General features: G+C 43.3%; 1 protein-coding gene across 4 annotated transcripts; it reads left to right on the top strand.

Annotated features, from left to right (window-relative positions):
- The first annotated feature begins 4819 nt into the window (after window positions 1-4819).
- LOC120025742 (voltage-gated hydrogen channel 1-like) lies at window positions 4820-16526 on the top strand. Of its 4 annotated transcripts, none has more exons than XM_038970376.1 (6): window positions 4820-5185; window positions 14550-14730; window positions 14997-15101; window positions 15425-15656; window positions 15864-15976; window positions 16116-16526. In XM_038970376.1, exons 2-6 carry the CDS (start codon window positions 14554-14556, stop codon window positions 16170-16172), a joined length of 684 nt encoding a protein of 227 aa, XP_038826304.1. In that variant the 5' UTR covers window positions 4820-5185; window positions 14550-14553; the 3' UTR covers window positions 16173-16526. The 4 variants fall into 4 exon arrangements, with proteins under 4 accessions (XP_038826304.1, XP_038826297.1, XP_038826280.1 ...); XM_038970369.1 differs by having other exon boundaries at window positions 4821-5185; window positions 14516-14730; XM_038970352.1 differs by having other exon boundaries at window positions 4822-5185; window positions 14490-14730.
- Window positions 16527-16994: the final 468 nt, after the last annotated feature.

Here is a 16994-nt window from a genome sequence, read left to right on the forward strand (position 1 = left end):
GTCAATGTGCGGGGGCACAGGTTAGTTGGAGGTATTTGAGGTAATATGTACATGTAGGTAGAGTTAAAGTGACTATACATAGATAATAACAGAGAGTAGCAGCAGCGTAAAAAGAGGAGGGACAATGCAAATAGTCTGGGTAGCCATTTGATTAGCTATTCAGGACTCTTATGGCTTGGGGGTAGAAGCCTTTTGGACCTAGACTTGGCGCTCTGGTACCGCTTTCCGTGCGGTACGGAATAGGTTATAAGACCTCTATGATTCATTTAATTTGGTCAGTTCTATCACATCCACATTGGTAATTTAAAAAAAGGGTTAAATATAATGTTGTAGTAAAGTTCAGCTTCAATCCACAGGGGGGCACTGCGTCACTGTCAGAAGATATGTGCTCCAGTCAGAAAAACGTTCTATCATCTCTTCGGTTTCAGCTACCTAGCCAGCCAGTAGCTACCGAAGTGGCTAGCCAGCCAAGCTAGCTACAGAAACGAAATCCATCAAATACACTCGCTGGAAATAAACACTTTTCCTAATATCATGACTTATATAAACATCCTTAGCTTTCCCATTCACTAAATATACTGTTAAATAACTCTGACTGACACAATAGCTGCTTAAGGATGCTGAGCGCTAACGCTAGTTTATTAGCATTAGCCAACCCTTATGGTGGGGGAGACTCACCAAACCCTGCACAAACCAATCATTTATATTTACACACTAGATGACAATTTGGGGTCGCAGTGTTGAAGCCACCATGTCTCCATCTTGGCACCACCACCGTAAAAAACATTTTGGAAGCTATAGAAATGCATTTATTAAATGTCTAACCGCCTTAATGCATACTTTGAAATTATATTATGTGAGCTAAACATACAAATATATATTTTTTTACACTATAAAAACTTCCCTTAAAGTATAATTTGTTGAGTTTACAAATTTTACTGTCCCCACTACAACAAAAAAATACATGTAATTTGTCCTTAAAACATTTAATTGAAATACTGCAGAATTCCATTCAGCCGCTCCTACTGGGGAGTGCCAATGTGGCCGACCGGTGGCTTCAAAGCCTTTCAATGGCCAATACATAGCGTCAACAATCCAGAGCTTATATACACTGAACAAAACTATAAATGCAGCATGCAACAATTTCTAAGATTTTACTGAGTTACATATAAGGAATTCAGTCTATTGAAATATTAATTAGGACCTAATATATGGATTTCACATGACTGGGAATTTAGATATGCATCTGATCTATATGCATAGATTTGATCAGCCTGTTGATTGTGGCCTGTGGAATGTTGTCCTTCTCCGAACTGGGACAAGCTGTCGTACACTTCAATCCAGAACATCCCAAATATGCTCAATGAGTGACATGTCTGGTGAGTATGCAGGCCATGGAAGAACTGGGAAATTTTCAGCTTCCAGGAATTGTGTGCAGATCCCTGCGACATGACGCCGTGCATTATCGTGCTGAAAGTGCTGAAACATCCGGTGATGGCAGCGGATGAATGGCACCACAAAGGGCCTCAAGATCTCATTAAAATTGTTGTCCATAGCTTATGCCTGCCCATCCATAACCCCACCGCCACCATGGGGCACTCTATACACAACGTTGACATCAGCAAACCGCTCGCCCACATGCTGTCTGACATCTGCCCGGTACAGTTGAAACTGGGATTCATCCGTGAAGAGCACACTTTTCCCGAGTTCCAGTGGCCATGGAAGGTGAGCATTTGCCCACTGAAGTCAGTTACGACGCCAAACTGAAGTCAGGTCAAGACCCTGGTGAGGACGACGAGCATGCAGATGAGCTTCCCTGAGACGGTTACTGACAGTTTGTACAGAGATTCTTCGGTTCTGCAAACCCACAGTTTCATCAGCTGTCCATGTGGCTGGTCTCAGATGATCCCGCAGGTGAAGAAGCTGGAGGTAGAGGTCCTGGGCTGGCGTGGTTACACATGGTCTGCGGTTGTAAGGCCGGTTGGATGTTCTGTGGCATTGTGTTGCGTGACAAAACTGCACCTTTTAGAATGGCCTTTTATTGTCCCCCAGCACAAGGTGCACCTGTGTAATGATCATGCTGTTTAATCCGTTTCTTGATATGCCACATCTGTCAGGTGGATGGATTCTCTTGGCAAAGAAGACATGCTCACAAACAGGGATGTAAACAAATTAATGCACAAAATTTGTGTGAAATAAGCTTTTTGTGCATCTGGAAATCTTCTGGGATCTTTTATTTCAGCTCATAATCGGGCCAGCTCACGATTGCAACATGAAGCCGTGCATTATCATGCTGGAACATGCGGTGGTGGCGGCGGATGAATGGCCCAACAATGGGCCTCAGGATCTCATTAAAATTGCCATCGATAAAATGCATGGGACCAACACTTTACATGCTGAGTTTATATTTTTGTTCAGTATACATCATTGGGACAAACCTGTGGCTATCTCTGCTGCTGCTGCACTTTGACTTTCTGGCTGTTCTGTCCTCTCCACCTCATTCAATGGCTCTTTTTTTGCCACTCTTCGGAAGAAGTTCCAAATATCCATACTGACTCACAGGCGTTTTGCTGAGTGATGACATTGACGTCTAACCAGTGTTGTAGGGGTGGGGGAGTGGTCAATGGATGTGATCAGTCCACTGCATTGTGAAATCTCAACCAATCCCAGCATCCCTCCAGGGGCTTCTTGCAGTGCCTGCTACTCATTAACAAATGTCAGTAAAACATAAATAAATACTGCATAGCGCAAGTGATGTGCAGTGGCAATTTTAGCATGTAAATCTTGGTGGGGCAAAACATTTTTAAAGTGGGATGCATGCCAGCAAAGCCACTACATAACACAACACTAAACAATACATTCATTTCACTATAACGGTAACAAACAGTGCCCACAAACTGTTAGGGCCTACATAAAGCTGTCCCACCAGCAGTCCCAACATCTTACCACTGCTAAACCTGGCTATCAGCGGAGCCTTGTCTGGCAGCGAAACAGTTAATTCAGCCTCATTTACTGCCTTTAAAAAAACATAGTTGATATGGCTGACTTGCTTAAACAATTGTGGTTTCTAATGAATATTGAGATGTACAAACTATGGCATTAGGGGACAACAAGCAAGATAAAAGGCAATCCGTAATTTCGATTAAGACATTAATGAGCGAGCTAGGACGGATGTAGTCAATATAACTATTTGTTTAGCACTTTTGAAATGTACAGCGACAGAATTCAGAACATGGGCCGTTCTTACAGTGTTCTCCCTGTACCCCAAGTCAGCACGGTAGGATAAATAAGGGGGGCATATAAGCAGACAATGAAAGCTCTTACAATATTCAATGATTACATTTCTCTAAAACAGGTTATAGGCTACATGTGCACCACCAAGTTAAAACAGCAGGCGAAATGAAGAGGGGTAAATAGACCATCTTATTCGGGTGATGCACATGAGCTACTAACAACACTTAGTATTACTTTCTTAGCTACAGTATACATATCTCCCTGGCATATTACATAATTTATGCAGCAGCATACAATACATTTTTGGACTCACATTGTTGTGCTGTGCTCACTTGAACAGGAAGGTGGCGTGGCGGTTTTTTGTGGGCAATTTTTTTTATCAAAGTCTGGCATTCTCTGGATTTATGGTGCTTTAAAAACAACTGGGAACTCAGAAAAAAACAAGGTTGAATCATGATGACATCATTGATCTTCATGTCGTAGCCCTAGAAAGAGGCCGGATTTACAATTCCGAGTTGGATGACCGTTCAAAGCGTATTTCCCAGTGGGAGCTCATTTATTCCCGACTTCCCAGTTTTCTTGAATTTACTGAAGTCAAGTTTCGCAGTTCCGAGTTAACAGTTGTTTTGAGCGCAGCACATTGACAGCATGGCCAATGTTGAATGATTATCATTTTAAACTTGGAAAAACTCATTGTAGAATTTGCGATTTCCTACTTGTGTAATGAGCACCGATACGTTTTATTTATAATTTCTCTTCATTATTTCTCTTCATGTGACAAGGATTAAAAGGGATTTGACAGTAGATTGTCGACTTGATTCATGATAATGACTGCTAGCTAAGATTTTGAAAGTATGATGGTGACATGATCAGTCAACTAAAAGCTACTGTACATATAACGTGATTTGACGTCATTTTGTCTGCGGCCAATGACCTTGAGCCCTCTTGGATGTGCACTTCTAATGTAACTCTATGGCAGCACCCAAGGGGCTATACTTTTTTAGGGTCTCCCCTTAGACTTGGCAGTGACGTAATGTCCCCATGAGTGACAGAACACTGAGCCAATCACGGCGCAATGCTCCGTATTTTCTGCTGGCTTGCCCCACCACCACAGAAAGCACTGAGCTAGGCTGAAACACCTGGATTTTGGGGCTGCCTTACTCAAGAAAACAAAAAAGAGACCATGTATGTATGTGGCTTTATTAACTCAATGATATATATATATATGTTTTACATTGTTTGCAAATTGATATGTGACAGTATGAATGCCAAAATAACATGCAAAACAGGCAAGCCCCCCAATATATATATATATATGTGCTAAAAATGTGGGGCTCAAAACAGATGGCTCTGCCCCACCTGCCCTGAATGACAGGTCGCCACTGGTGATGTGTGGTTATGGGACATCAAAAGGTTCCTGCTCGATCAAAAAACATCTGGGGCTGAAGCTCTCGAAGCCCAGCCCTAGTGATGCCACTGGACAATGGCCCATCACGTCATTGGGAGCTGCTCCGTCATTTTGTCAACAAGGCAGCATGGTGATCATTCAGAAACACATCTCTTTTCCATAAAATACATTTTTGCATTTTCAAACTTGTTTTCATTGGGAAGGCAGATAAAGCGTTTATCAAAAGCAATCACCTTTGCATGGAAAACACAGAATCCTACTCATTAATACACGTGCGTAAATTAGGCTACATCACTTTTGTTTTGAGCCGACATAGCCTTTGAATACCAGGTTCACGCCTGGGAGGCAGTGCGGTTCCAAATTTAATGCAGTCAACTTTCGTCTACACGGGCGCCGAGTTTCATCGAAACCCCTCTTCCTCTTGGAATGTGCTGGTTCTGAGACAGAGGCGGAGTTGAGGACAAAGGTTTTATGGGAAAACGGAGGACAAAAACAACTTTTCAACGGGAATATAAACTATTAAAGCACTAGGTCTACATTAAGGTAAATAGCCACCTTCAACAAATAAAGTATTTATCACATCACACTGCAATAGGATTTGGTGTTGCTCAGATGGTGTTCTATTAGTGAACTGGCTATTTCTTCGGTGGATATGAACATATTTTAGGGGGCTACTCTAAAGTAAATAGTTCAAGGTTGACACGAATTATAAACGATGTATTATGCCAGTTAATTCAGTTGATTTGCACATAGTGTAAAGTGCAGAGCGGGCGTTGTTTTTTAAACCAGCAGGAAATCACGAGTTGTCCTCAAGATGCCTTGGTTTGAGCTGTAGATCAGACGTGCCCCGCAAGTGTCGCTCAGTATTCCGAAACATTGTTGCCAACACATTATATGGTTCTACAATAGTGAGTGGCAATTCCAGTCCTCGGTGGACTGAGTGGTGTCATTTCTCGTGTGGCCTCAAATTGATAGCCTGGTCCCAGATCTGTTTGTGTTATGTCAAAGCCTTGTCACTCCGGAGTGGTATACTACGAAGTAAGCTAGATCTACTCAGTATTTTATAATACTAGCCAGGTTCACTTAGCTTAACATTCCAGGTCAGTCTTCATCCATACTACGACGGTAGATATTGCTTTTCTGCCGATTCAAGGCCTGTTTACCCCACCCCGCTACCACCTTGAAGGCGGAGACAGTACAGGTGCGTCAAAGCTGGGACTTAGAGACAGACAAACAGCTTCTTATTTTTGGATTGTGTGTATTGCTAGGTATTACTGCACTGTTGGACCTCCACTGAACACAAATATTACCGTAAAATGTGGGTCCCATGTTTCATGAGTTGAAAAAAAGAGCCCATCCAGACATTTTCCATACGCACAAAAAACGTGTTTCTCTTAACTTTGTGCACACATTTGTTTATATCCCTGTTGGAGCATTTCTCTTTGCCAATTTAATCCATCCACCTGACAGGTGTGGTATATCAAGAAGCTGATTAAACAGCATGATCATTACAAAGGTCAAATAAATGAAATTGTAATTGTCGCATACACATATTTAGTAGATGTTATTACTGGTGTAGCGAAATCCTTGTGTACCTGCACCTTGTGCTGGGGACAATAAAAGGCCACTTTAAAATGTGCAGTTTTGTCACACAATGCAGCAGATGTATCAAGTTTTGAGGGAGCATGCAATTGGCATGCGGCCTGCAGGAATTTGCACCAGAGCTGTTGCCAGAGAATTCAATGTTCATTTATCTACCATAAGATGTTGTTTTTAGAGAATTTGGCAGTACGTCCAACCGGCCTCACAACCACAAGCCGCGTGTATGGCGTGTGGGTTAGCGGTTTGCTGATGTCAATGTTGTGAACAGAGTGCCCCATGGTGGGGTTATGGTATGGGCAGGCAAAAGCTACGGACAACAATTGCATTTTATTGATGGCAATTTGAATTCACAAAGATGCCATGATGAGATCCTGAGGCCCATTGTCGTGCCATTAATCCGCTGCCATCACCTCGTGTTTCAGCATGATAATGCACTGCCCCATGTTGTAAGGACCTGTACACAATTCCTGGAAGCTGAAAATGTCCCATTTCTTCCATAGTCTGCATACCAGACGTCACCCATTAAGCATGTTTGGTGTGCTCTGGATCGACGTGTGTTCCAGTTCCCAACAATATCCCGCAACTTCGCACAGCCATTGAAGAGGAGTGGGACAACATTCCACACAATCAACAGCCTGATCAACTCTATGCGAAGGAGATGTATCGCGCTGCACACCAGATACGGACTGGTTTTCTGATCCACACTCCTACCTTTTTAAAAAGGTATCTGCGACCAACAGATTCATATCTGTATTCCCAGTCATGTGAAATTGAAAGATTAGGGCCTAAATCGAATGATTTCCTTATGAACTTTTACTCTGTACATTTTTTGAAATTGTTGCATGTTGCGTTTTTATATTTTTTATTCAGTATAGAAACACAAAGATTTCGCTGCACCTAGGTTATCTGCATACCTCTGTACGCGACCAATAAACTTTGATTTGAACCTGCTACGTTTATTCTCCTAACCTGCTACGTTTATTCTCCTAACCTGCTATGTTTGTTTCTAACCTTCCACCTTAATGATCCTACTCTGCCTAACTGGCTTAGCTAAAATACTGTCAGGTTTCGACACACACCCACTGGTTTTGATGATCCCACTTGTTTCGCAATGTTCACCTTCAGACACACCCCAAGTAGGCCTATGCAGTTCTCCATACTTGCGTCCACCTGCCACAAGCAGGCTTTTTACTGTGCGTGCATGTTGCAAATGGCTAACAGCATTTCCTAAAATCTGTGCACATTTTGCTTTTTGCCCTAACACTACACAGCTGATTCAAATGATCAAAGCTTGATGATTAGTTGGTTATTTTTTTATTTTTTTTATTTTATCCCCTTTTCTCCCCAATTTTCGTGGTATCCAATCGCTAGTAATTACTATCTTGTCTCATCGCTACAACTCCCGTACGGGCTCGGGAGAGACGAAGGTCGAAAGCCATGCGTCCTCCGAAGCACAACCCAACCAAGCCGCACTGCTTCTTAACACAGCGCGCCTCCAACCCGGAAGCCAGCCGCACCAATGTGTCGGAGGAAACACTGTGCACCCGCCCCCCTCGGTTAGCGCGCACTGCGCCCGGCCCGCCACAGGAGTCGCTGGAGCGCGATGAGACAAGGATATCCCTACCGGCCAAACCCTCCCTAACCCGGACGACGCTAAGCCAATTGTGCGTCGCCCCACGGACCTCCCGGTCGCGGCCGGCTGCGACAGAGCCTGGGCGCGAACCCCGACTCTGGTGGCGCAGCTAGCGCTGCGATGCAGTGCTCTAGACCACTGCGCCACCCGGGAGGCCCGATTAGTTGGTTATTTGAATCAGTTGTGTGGTGCTAGGGCAAAAATCAAACATACACCCCTTGTGGTCCCGAGGACCGAGTTTGGGAAACCCTGGAGCTAGTGGAATGCCGGAACATCAATCCATGGGACAAGTCAGTGCCACATTTTAATTTGTGTCAAAATGAAATAAAAGTTATCTTGCAAATTCATCAGGAAGTAGGCTTTATTTTAATACTTATTGTTAATGCCATCTTGTTGTGTGATTATCAATGCACAAGCACCCTTTTCCCACTGCTATCGCTCCTTTTTCTACTTGTGGAACAGGTTGTTGCATTGTGGCCATAGACATATAATCCATATATATATTGGAATCTCAATTTGACTTTAAAACGAATACGCTAGCAGTCTTAACTTGAATGGAAACTGCCATCAATGGATTATAGAGTATGTCTATGGTTGGTTGCAGCTGTGTTTGCCTTTCGCAAATTTTAAAATACAATCTCGTGAAAAATGTACAGTTTGGAAAGCAAATGCTGTCATTACTAAATGTGTAATGTGATAGGTATTAACAATTTGTGACCCACCACCTGGATTCGGTCCTATGTAGCAAAATTATAAATTTAGTTTTTTACATTGGATAAAAGTAGACTGAGCCAGAAAATGGTATATCATACACTGCGGTTGAGGAACAATTACAAAGTAAAATTGTAACCCTACTGTTGAGAAAATGGCCTGTGAATATTTTGGTACACCTACTGGAGAGCTCTTCTTTGTCTACACCCATTCAGCATCGTTCACACCCTCTTAAGCATTAGCCCCACACATCTCTTCAAGGATTCAAAGTGTAGTAAACAACCAAAGATTTCAAGACTACAAGTGGAGAAATTAGTTGCAAAAGGTAGTAGTAAAAATCTGGGCCTGTCGAGTGGCACAGTGGTTTAAGGCACTGCATCGCAGTTGCTAGCTGTGCCACTAGAGATCCTGGTTTGAGTACAGGCTCTGTCGCAGCAGACCGCGACCGGTAGACCCATGGGACGGCGCACAATTTGCCCAGTGTCGTCCGGGTTAGGGGAGGGTTTGGCTGGCAGGGATGTCCTTGTCCCATCGCGCTCTAACGACTCCTGTGGCGGGCCGGACGCAAGCATGCTGACACAGTCGCCAGGTGTACAGTGTTTCCTCCGACACATTGGTGTGGCTGGCTTCCGGGTTAAGCGGGCATTGTGTCAAGAAGCAGCGCTGCTTGGTTGGGTCGTGTTTCAGAGGACGGATGGCTCTCGATCTTCGCCTCTCCCGAGTCCGTACGGGAGTGGCAGAGCTGAGACAAGACTAACTACCAATTTGATACCACGAAATTGGGGAGAAAAAGGGGTAAAAGTTACAAATAAAATTCAACTTGATCTAGTCCTTGGCCTATATCCTAATTTGACTATGGTGCAGGTCATGTGGTTCTTCACATTACCGTCTCTGGAAAACACACACTATATCAAATCTAAGTTTATTTGAAATGGTTACTTTCATAATGGAGTCTTTTATTTTGACATGTAGCTAACTAGCTAGCTAGCTAGCTAAACAATGAACAATAATCCCAACTCTAGTGCCCAGCTCAAAACAACTGAGAAAAATCAATTGGAACAGTCATCCAACTCGGGAAATCGGGCCACTTTCTAGAGCTCCTACCCAGATCATACACGTAACGTTAGCTAGCGAGGCAGCCAGCTAATGTTAGCTAACTAGATAACAGTACGCTTTAACTTGCAATGAAAACCTAGCTAGACTCTTACCCATATATATGGATGACCGCTTCTCCCTCTATCATGGATGACATGGTTGACCTTAGTTTGAAGATGTAATCCACAGACAGTTGTTTTATACAACAGCTTTCTTTCTGTGTTCTCTTTTTGGACTCTCTCCGCATTTGTGTTATGTAACCAAATATAACATATCATACTGATTTGAGTGTCCCAAAAAAAACTAATAAAGCAGTACATCACATCACCCCACCGCTACATATCCACAGCACAAAATGTACAATACCACCATAAAACAATATTAATATTTACGTGTGTAGAGTGTGTGTGTGTGTGAGTATGTGTCTGTCTGTCTCTTCACAGTCCACCTTGTTCCGTAAGATGTAGTTTTCATCTGTTTAAAAAAAAAAAGGGTTTTACTGCTTGCATGAGTTACTTGATGTTGAATAGAGTTCCATGTAGTCATGGCGCTGTATAGTACTGTGTTTCCCGGAGTCTGTTCTGGACTTGGGGGCTGTGAAGAAACCCCTTGTGGGGTACATCACTGGGGCCGAGCTCGCTGCCATCCAGGACCTCTATATCAGACAGTGTCAGTGGAAGGCTTGAAAAAGACTCCAGCCACCCAAGCCATAGACTGTTCACTCTGCTACTGTCCGGCAAACAGTACCCGGGCATCGGCTTTCGGGACTAACAGGCTCCAAGACAGCTTCTACCCCCAAGCCATTAGACTGCTAAATAGTCAGGGTAACCATTAATTAACTATCTGCACTGACCCTATCTTGCAATGACCCTACGCACACTCACTAAACTATACACTGGGGGGGAGTGTACAAGAACACTTCCTAAGAAAATACTAAATAAAACCTGAACCAGCACTTGCACTCCCAACTACGCTGAACAAAAATATGAACGCAACATGTAAAGTGTTGGTCCCATGTTTCTTGAGCTGAAATAAAATATCCCAGAAATGTTCCATATGCTCAAAACAACTTATCTCTCAAATGTTGTGCACAAATTTGTTTACATCCTTGTTAGTGAGAATTTATCCTTTGCCAAGATAATCCATCCACCTGACAGGTGTGGCATATCAAGAAGCTGATTAAACAGCATGATCATTACACAGGCCTGGCTCCCCAGTGGGTGGGCCTATGCCCTCCCAGGCCCAACCATGGCTGTGCCCCTGCCCAATCATGTGAAATCCATAGATTAGGGCCTAATGAATTTATTTGTTGCATGTTGCATTTATATCTTTGCTCAGTATAGCTCTGACTCCACTGAAGTGTACTTTCTATGCCTGTGATATGTGGTTGTCCCACCTAGCTATCTTAAGATGGTTGCACTAACTGTAAGTCGCTCTGCTAAATGGTAAAATTGTAAATTGAGTTGCACACCCCTCAGAACAGCCTCAATTCATCAGGGCAATGACTCTACAAGGTGTCTAAAGCGTTCCACATGGATGCTGACCCATGTTGACTCCAATGACACCCACAGTTGTGTCAAGTTGGTTGGTGGACCATTCTTGATACACATGGGAAACTGTTGAGCGTGAAAAACCCAGCAGCATTGCAGTTCTTGACACAAACCGGTGTGCATCGCACCTACTACCATAAGCCGTTCAAAAGCACGTCAATCTTTTGTCTTGCCCATTCACCCTCTGAATGGCACACATACACAATCCATGTCTCAATTTTCTCAAGGCTTAAAAGTCCTTTAACCTGTCTCCTGCCCTTCATCTACACTGATTTGAAGTGACATCAGTAAGGGATCAAAGCTTTCACCTGGTCAGTCTGTCAAGGAAAGACCAGGTGTACTTAATGTTTTGTACACTTGGTGTGTATACACACACACACTACATTGACACTTTCACGCAAACCCCACACACATTCAAATATACTATACACGCATACCGACACAACACAAACATTTTACACAAATTTGCTGCTGCTACTCTGTTCTTTATTTTACTCATCTATCACGATGCCTAGTCACTTTACCCTGCCTTCATGTACAGTCGTGGCCAAAAGTTGAGAATGACACAAATATTAATTTCCACAAAGTTTGCTGCTTCAGTGTCTTTAGATATTTTTGTCAAATGTTACTATGGAATACTGAAGTATAATTACAAGCATTTCATAAGTGTCAAAGGCTTTTATTGACAATTACATGAAGTTGATGCAGAGTCAATATTTGCAGTATTGACCCTTCTTTTTCAAGACCTCTGCAATCCGCCCTGGCATGCTGTCAATTAACTTCTGGGCCACATCCTGACTGATGGCAGCCCATTCTTGCATAATCAATGCTTGGAGTTTGTCAGAATTTGTGGGCTTTTGTTTGTCCACCTGCCTCTTGAGGATTGACCACAAGTTCTCAATGGGATTAAGGTCTGGGGAGTTTCCTGGCCATGGACCCAAAATATCGATGTTTTGTTCCCCGAGCCGCTTAGTTATCACTTTTGCCTTATGGCAAGGTGCTCCATCATGCTGGAAAAGGCATTGTTCGTCACCAAACTGTTCCTGGATGGTTGGGAGAAGTTGCTCTCGGAGGATGTGTTGGTACCATACTTTATTCATGACTGTGTTCTTAGGGAAAATTGTGAGTGAGCCCACTCCCTTGGCTGAGAATCAACCCCACACATGAATAGTCTCAGGATGCTTTACTGTTGGCATGACACAGGACTGATGGTAGTGCTCACCTTGTCTTCTCCGGACAAGCTTTTTTCTGGATGCCCCAAACAATCGGAAAGGGGATTCATCAGAGAAAATTACTTTACCCCAGTCCTCAGCAGTCCAATACCTGTACCTTTTGCAGAATATCAGTCTGTCCCTGATGTTTTCCTGGAGAGAAGTGGCTTCTTTGCTGCCCTTCTTGACACCAGGCCATCCTCCAAAAGTCTTCGCCTCACTGTGCGTGCAGATCCACTCACACCTGCCTGCTGCCATTCCTGAGCAAGCTCTGTACTGGTGGTGCCCCGATCCCGCAGCTGAATCAACTTTAGGAGACGGTCCTGGCGCTTGCTGGACTTTCTTGGGTGCCCTGAATCCTTCTTCACAACAATTGAACCACTCTCCTTGAAGTTCTTGATGATCCGATAAATGGTTTATTTAGGTGCCATCTTACTGGCAGCAATATCCTTGCCTGTGAAGCCCTTTTTGTGGAAAGCAATGATGAAGGCACATGTTTCCTTGCAGGTAACCATGATTGACAGAGGAAGGACAATGATTCCAAGCACCACCCTCCTTTTGAAGCTTCCAGTCTGTTATTCGAACTCAATCAGCATGACAGAGTGATCTCCAGCCTTGTCCTCGTCAACACTCACACCTGTGTAATGAGAGAATCACTGACATGATGTCAGCTGGTCATTTCGTGGCAGGGCTCAAATTCAGTGGAAATGTTTATTGGGATTCAGTTAATTTGCATGGCAAAGAGGGACTTTGCAATTAATTGCAATTCATCTGATCACTCTTCATAACATTCTGGAGTATATGCAAATTGCCATCATACAAACTGAGGCAGCAGACTTTGTGAAAATGTATATTTGTGTCATTCTCAACTTTTGGCCACGACTGTACATATCTACCTGCCTTCATGTACATATCTACCTAAAATAACTCGTACCTCTGCACCTTGACCTGGTACTGGTACTCCCTGTATATAGCTCCATTCTTGTGTATTTTATTCCTCTTGTGTTACAATTTGTTATTATTTTTAAACTGCATCGTTGGGAAAGGCTCGTAAGCAAGCATTTCACGGTAAAGTCTACACTAGTTGTATTCAGCGCATATGACAAATAAAATTTGATTTGATTCGTAGTATAGGGCTCTGGCATGACAAGGAGTTGACATGACACAAACAGATCTTGGAAAAATAAAGGAGAGCCACACACTCTAGGAGCTCAGATGCAAAAATGTTTATGTCCAACAGACAAGCTGTCTTCATCAGGGTACAATGACAAACACTGCGGGGTGACTCATTTATATAGTGTCAAAAGACACACACAGGTGTCTGTAATAATGGCCGGGTGTGGCCTGATATCATTGGTTAATTCTCAGATTTTAAAATTGCATACAAAAAACATAAATGGATAGCGTACGATCTTAGATACAATTTGGCTACATAAGCCTACAAACATTTACAATAGCAAAATCACAAGAATGGCTTCAGATCAAAGTCTACGTTGAGACCGAAGGGAGCAAGGGTCTTTAAATTAAAGATCCAGTTAGCCTCTCGTTTTAACAATAAATTGTCGAGGTCACCCCCTCCTAGATCTTGGACCAGGCTATAGAATTGTTGACATAAAACAATTATTTATTGTAATGATAAAATCTATTGGTCTAGATTTTCTTAGGAAACTCAACATAGGTTGGCCACACAGTTCACTTGCATCTTGAGTCAAAGGGTTTGGTTTGTTGACATCTTGCATGCTTTTGCAATGTTTAAAAGGAGAAGTATACTCATATTGTACAGTACAATGAATTACTGTTTGAGCAGTCTAAGTTGCAATAGGTGACATGTCTATTCTTTGTGTATATGAAAATACGAGGGTTACAATATGTATTCCAACGCCTAATCAACATGCTGGGGATGATATGAACCTTGTTAAGGCTAGTAAATTGGTTAAACTAACAATGTCAATGTTAGGAAATGAAAACCTTAGATAAACACTAGGGCTATTGAGTTATTGTACTTCAGACAAACTTGTGACATTTGATCATGTTAAATGCCAAAGCTAACTTCTAACCAGGAAAACCACAGTCTCTTTGTGGTGGGCCACCCCACCCCCCTGCAGCACCATGTCCAAGTACCTGAGGCATTTCACCACGGTGGGTGATGACCACACAGCCCATTGGCACAACGAGGGGCTGCATGAGGCTAGAGAGGAGCCGGGACCAGCCACAGGACAGCTGCCCCACGGGGAACTCACCTTCAGAGGCTCTCTGAAGAGACTCTACAGCTCAGACAGATTCCAGGTATGGAATATGAGTGGAGTAGGCAATGCTCATACTATCTATCCAACACAGTTAGTCAATGTTACCTTTGCTCAAATCAAATGTCAACTGTCAACTGTGGATGTGTGTTTCTCAGTCTAGGCTGCAAATGTGACAGTAAATTCACTCCCATTCTCTTGTTGTACATTGTTGTCAGAAGGTTGGTCTTTACTGATGTTGGGTGTTTTGCTGTGGTTTGGATCGCTATGGTGTTGGTCTTTGATGTTGAGTGTTTTCCTTTGTTTTAGATAGCTGTGGTATGCCTGGTCATCCTGGATGCATTCTTTGTGCTGGGCGAGCTACTGATCGACCTGTCAATCATCAAGTTGGAGCATGGGCACGTTGCCCCTCGGGTGAGATATGTCCACCGAGTGGTGTAGCGATCTAAGGCAATGCATCTCGGTGCTAGAGGCGTCACTACATACCCTGGTTCGATTCCGGGCTGTATGACAACTGGCCGTGATTGGGAGTCCCATAGGGCGGCGCACAATCAGCCCAGCATCGTCCGGGTTAGGGGAGAGTTTGCCCGGGGTAGGCTGTTGTAAAATAAGAATGTGTTCTTAACTGACTTGCCTAGTTAAATATAGGGAATAGGTTGCCATTTGGCACACGGATCAAGAAATGCGTGACCCAAACCTTCTTACTACAACTCCTCTGTCCTTTCCCTCTTCACCAGGTCTTCCACTACCTGAGTTTGGCTCTTCTCACCTTCTTCATGGTGGAGCTAGCTGGAAAGCTCTTTGCCTACCGGCTGGAGTTCTTCCATCACAAGTTTGAGGTGTTTGACGGGTTGGTGGTGATTGTGTCCTTCATCCTGGACATTGTGTATATCACCAGTAAAGATGCCTTTGACGGCATGGGCCTCTTGATCCTCCTCAGGCTCTGGAGGGTGGCCAGGATAGTCAACGGTGAGAGATCCCCCACTGGTCGTGTTCATTAGGCACTCCCTGGACATGTCCAATAACAAGCACAAATTTTAAGGTTTCCATTGTGAAACATGTTAAAGCTTGCCCTAATGAACACAACCTTTTATGTCACATACAGTAGCTAGCTAGGTCACCAATGTCACAAAATGGGTTTGTGTCCAACATGACATGTTTTCTTCCACCACCCAGGAATCCTGATGTCTGTGAAGTCACGGGCCGATCGCGAAGTTCAAAAGCTGAAGGAGAGCAATGATCACCTGGTCCAGCAAGTTAACGACCTACAAGACCACAATGGCAAGATGGTGAGTTGGGCAGCCCCTGGGAACCCAAAACTCCACCTGCCCGAGACCTGTTAAGGCATTTAGATTCTACATCTTATGAAGAGCATCAGTCAACAAACCCGGTTTTAACCCACCCTCCAATCTCTTCCCCCCTTTTTAGGAACAAGAGAACAGTAAACTACGAGCTATCCTCCGACAGCATGCCATTGAGTTCTGATGCAGGAAGAGGAACATGATGCCGTTTTCATTATCCACTTATAGTGTCATTGGAATTGTTCAATAAACAAAGCTATATTCTAAATAGTGTTCACCATCCATACACCATTTCAGTAAGTAATTCCACAATGACAGGAGCTTACACTGAGTTACGAGCCTGCTCCTAGAGCCGTTTGTACTCTTGCCAACTCAATTGTTGTCATTGTCAAGCCAAACCTTTGGCATGACAATGAGTGAAAATAAGTTGGTATGAAAACATACTGGCACTCAGGCTAGATACAGTTGAAGTCGAAAGTTTACATACACCTTAGCCAAATACATTTAAACTCAGTTTTTCACAATTCCTGACATTTAATCCTCGTAAATATTCTCTGTCTTAGGTCAGTCAGGATCACCACTTTATTTTAAGAATGTGAAATGTCAGAATAATAGTAGAGAGAATGATTTATTTCAGCTTTTATTTCTTTCATCACATTCCCAGTGGGTCAGAAGTTTACATGCATTAAATTAGTATTTGGTAGCATTGCCTTTAAATTGTTTAACTTGGGTCAAATGTTTCAGGTAGCCTTCCACAAGCTTCCCACAATAAGTTGGGTGAATTTTGGCCCATTCCTCCTTACAGAGCTGGTGTAACTGAGTCAGGTTTGTAGGCCTCCTTGCTCGCACATGCTTTTTCAGTTCTGCCCACCAATTTTCAATAGGATTGAGGTCATGGCTTTGTGATGGCCACTCCAATACCTTGACTTTGTTGTCCTTAAGCCATTTTGACACAACTTTGGAAGTATGCTTGGGGTAATTGTCCATTTGGAAGACCCATTTGCAA

This window comes from Salvelinus namaycush, chromosome 2 (assembly GCF_016432855.1).
Source record: "Salvelinus namaycush isolate Seneca chromosome 2, SaNama_1.0, whole genome shotgun sequence".
Classification (NCBI taxonomy): Eukaryota; Metazoa; Chordata; class Actinopteri; order Salmoniformes; family Salmonidae; genus Salvelinus; species Salvelinus namaycush.

What these genes read in the sequence shown, in the direction of transcription:
- LOC120025742 (XM_038970376.1), top strand. Translation starts at nt 14,554, where the DNA reads ATGTCCAAGTACCTGAGGCATTTCACCACGGTGGGTGATGACCACACA. An exon ending in ACAGCTCAGACAGATTCCAG is followed by an intron (nt 14,731 to 14,996) that starts GTATGGAATATG and finishes CCTTTGTTTTAG; the next exon opens with ATAGCTGTGGTATGCCTGGT. An exon ending in ATGGGCACGTTGCCCCTCGG is followed by an intron (nt 15,102 to 15,424) that starts GTGAGATATGTC and finishes CCTCTTCACCAG; the next exon opens with GTCTTCCACTACCTGAGTTT.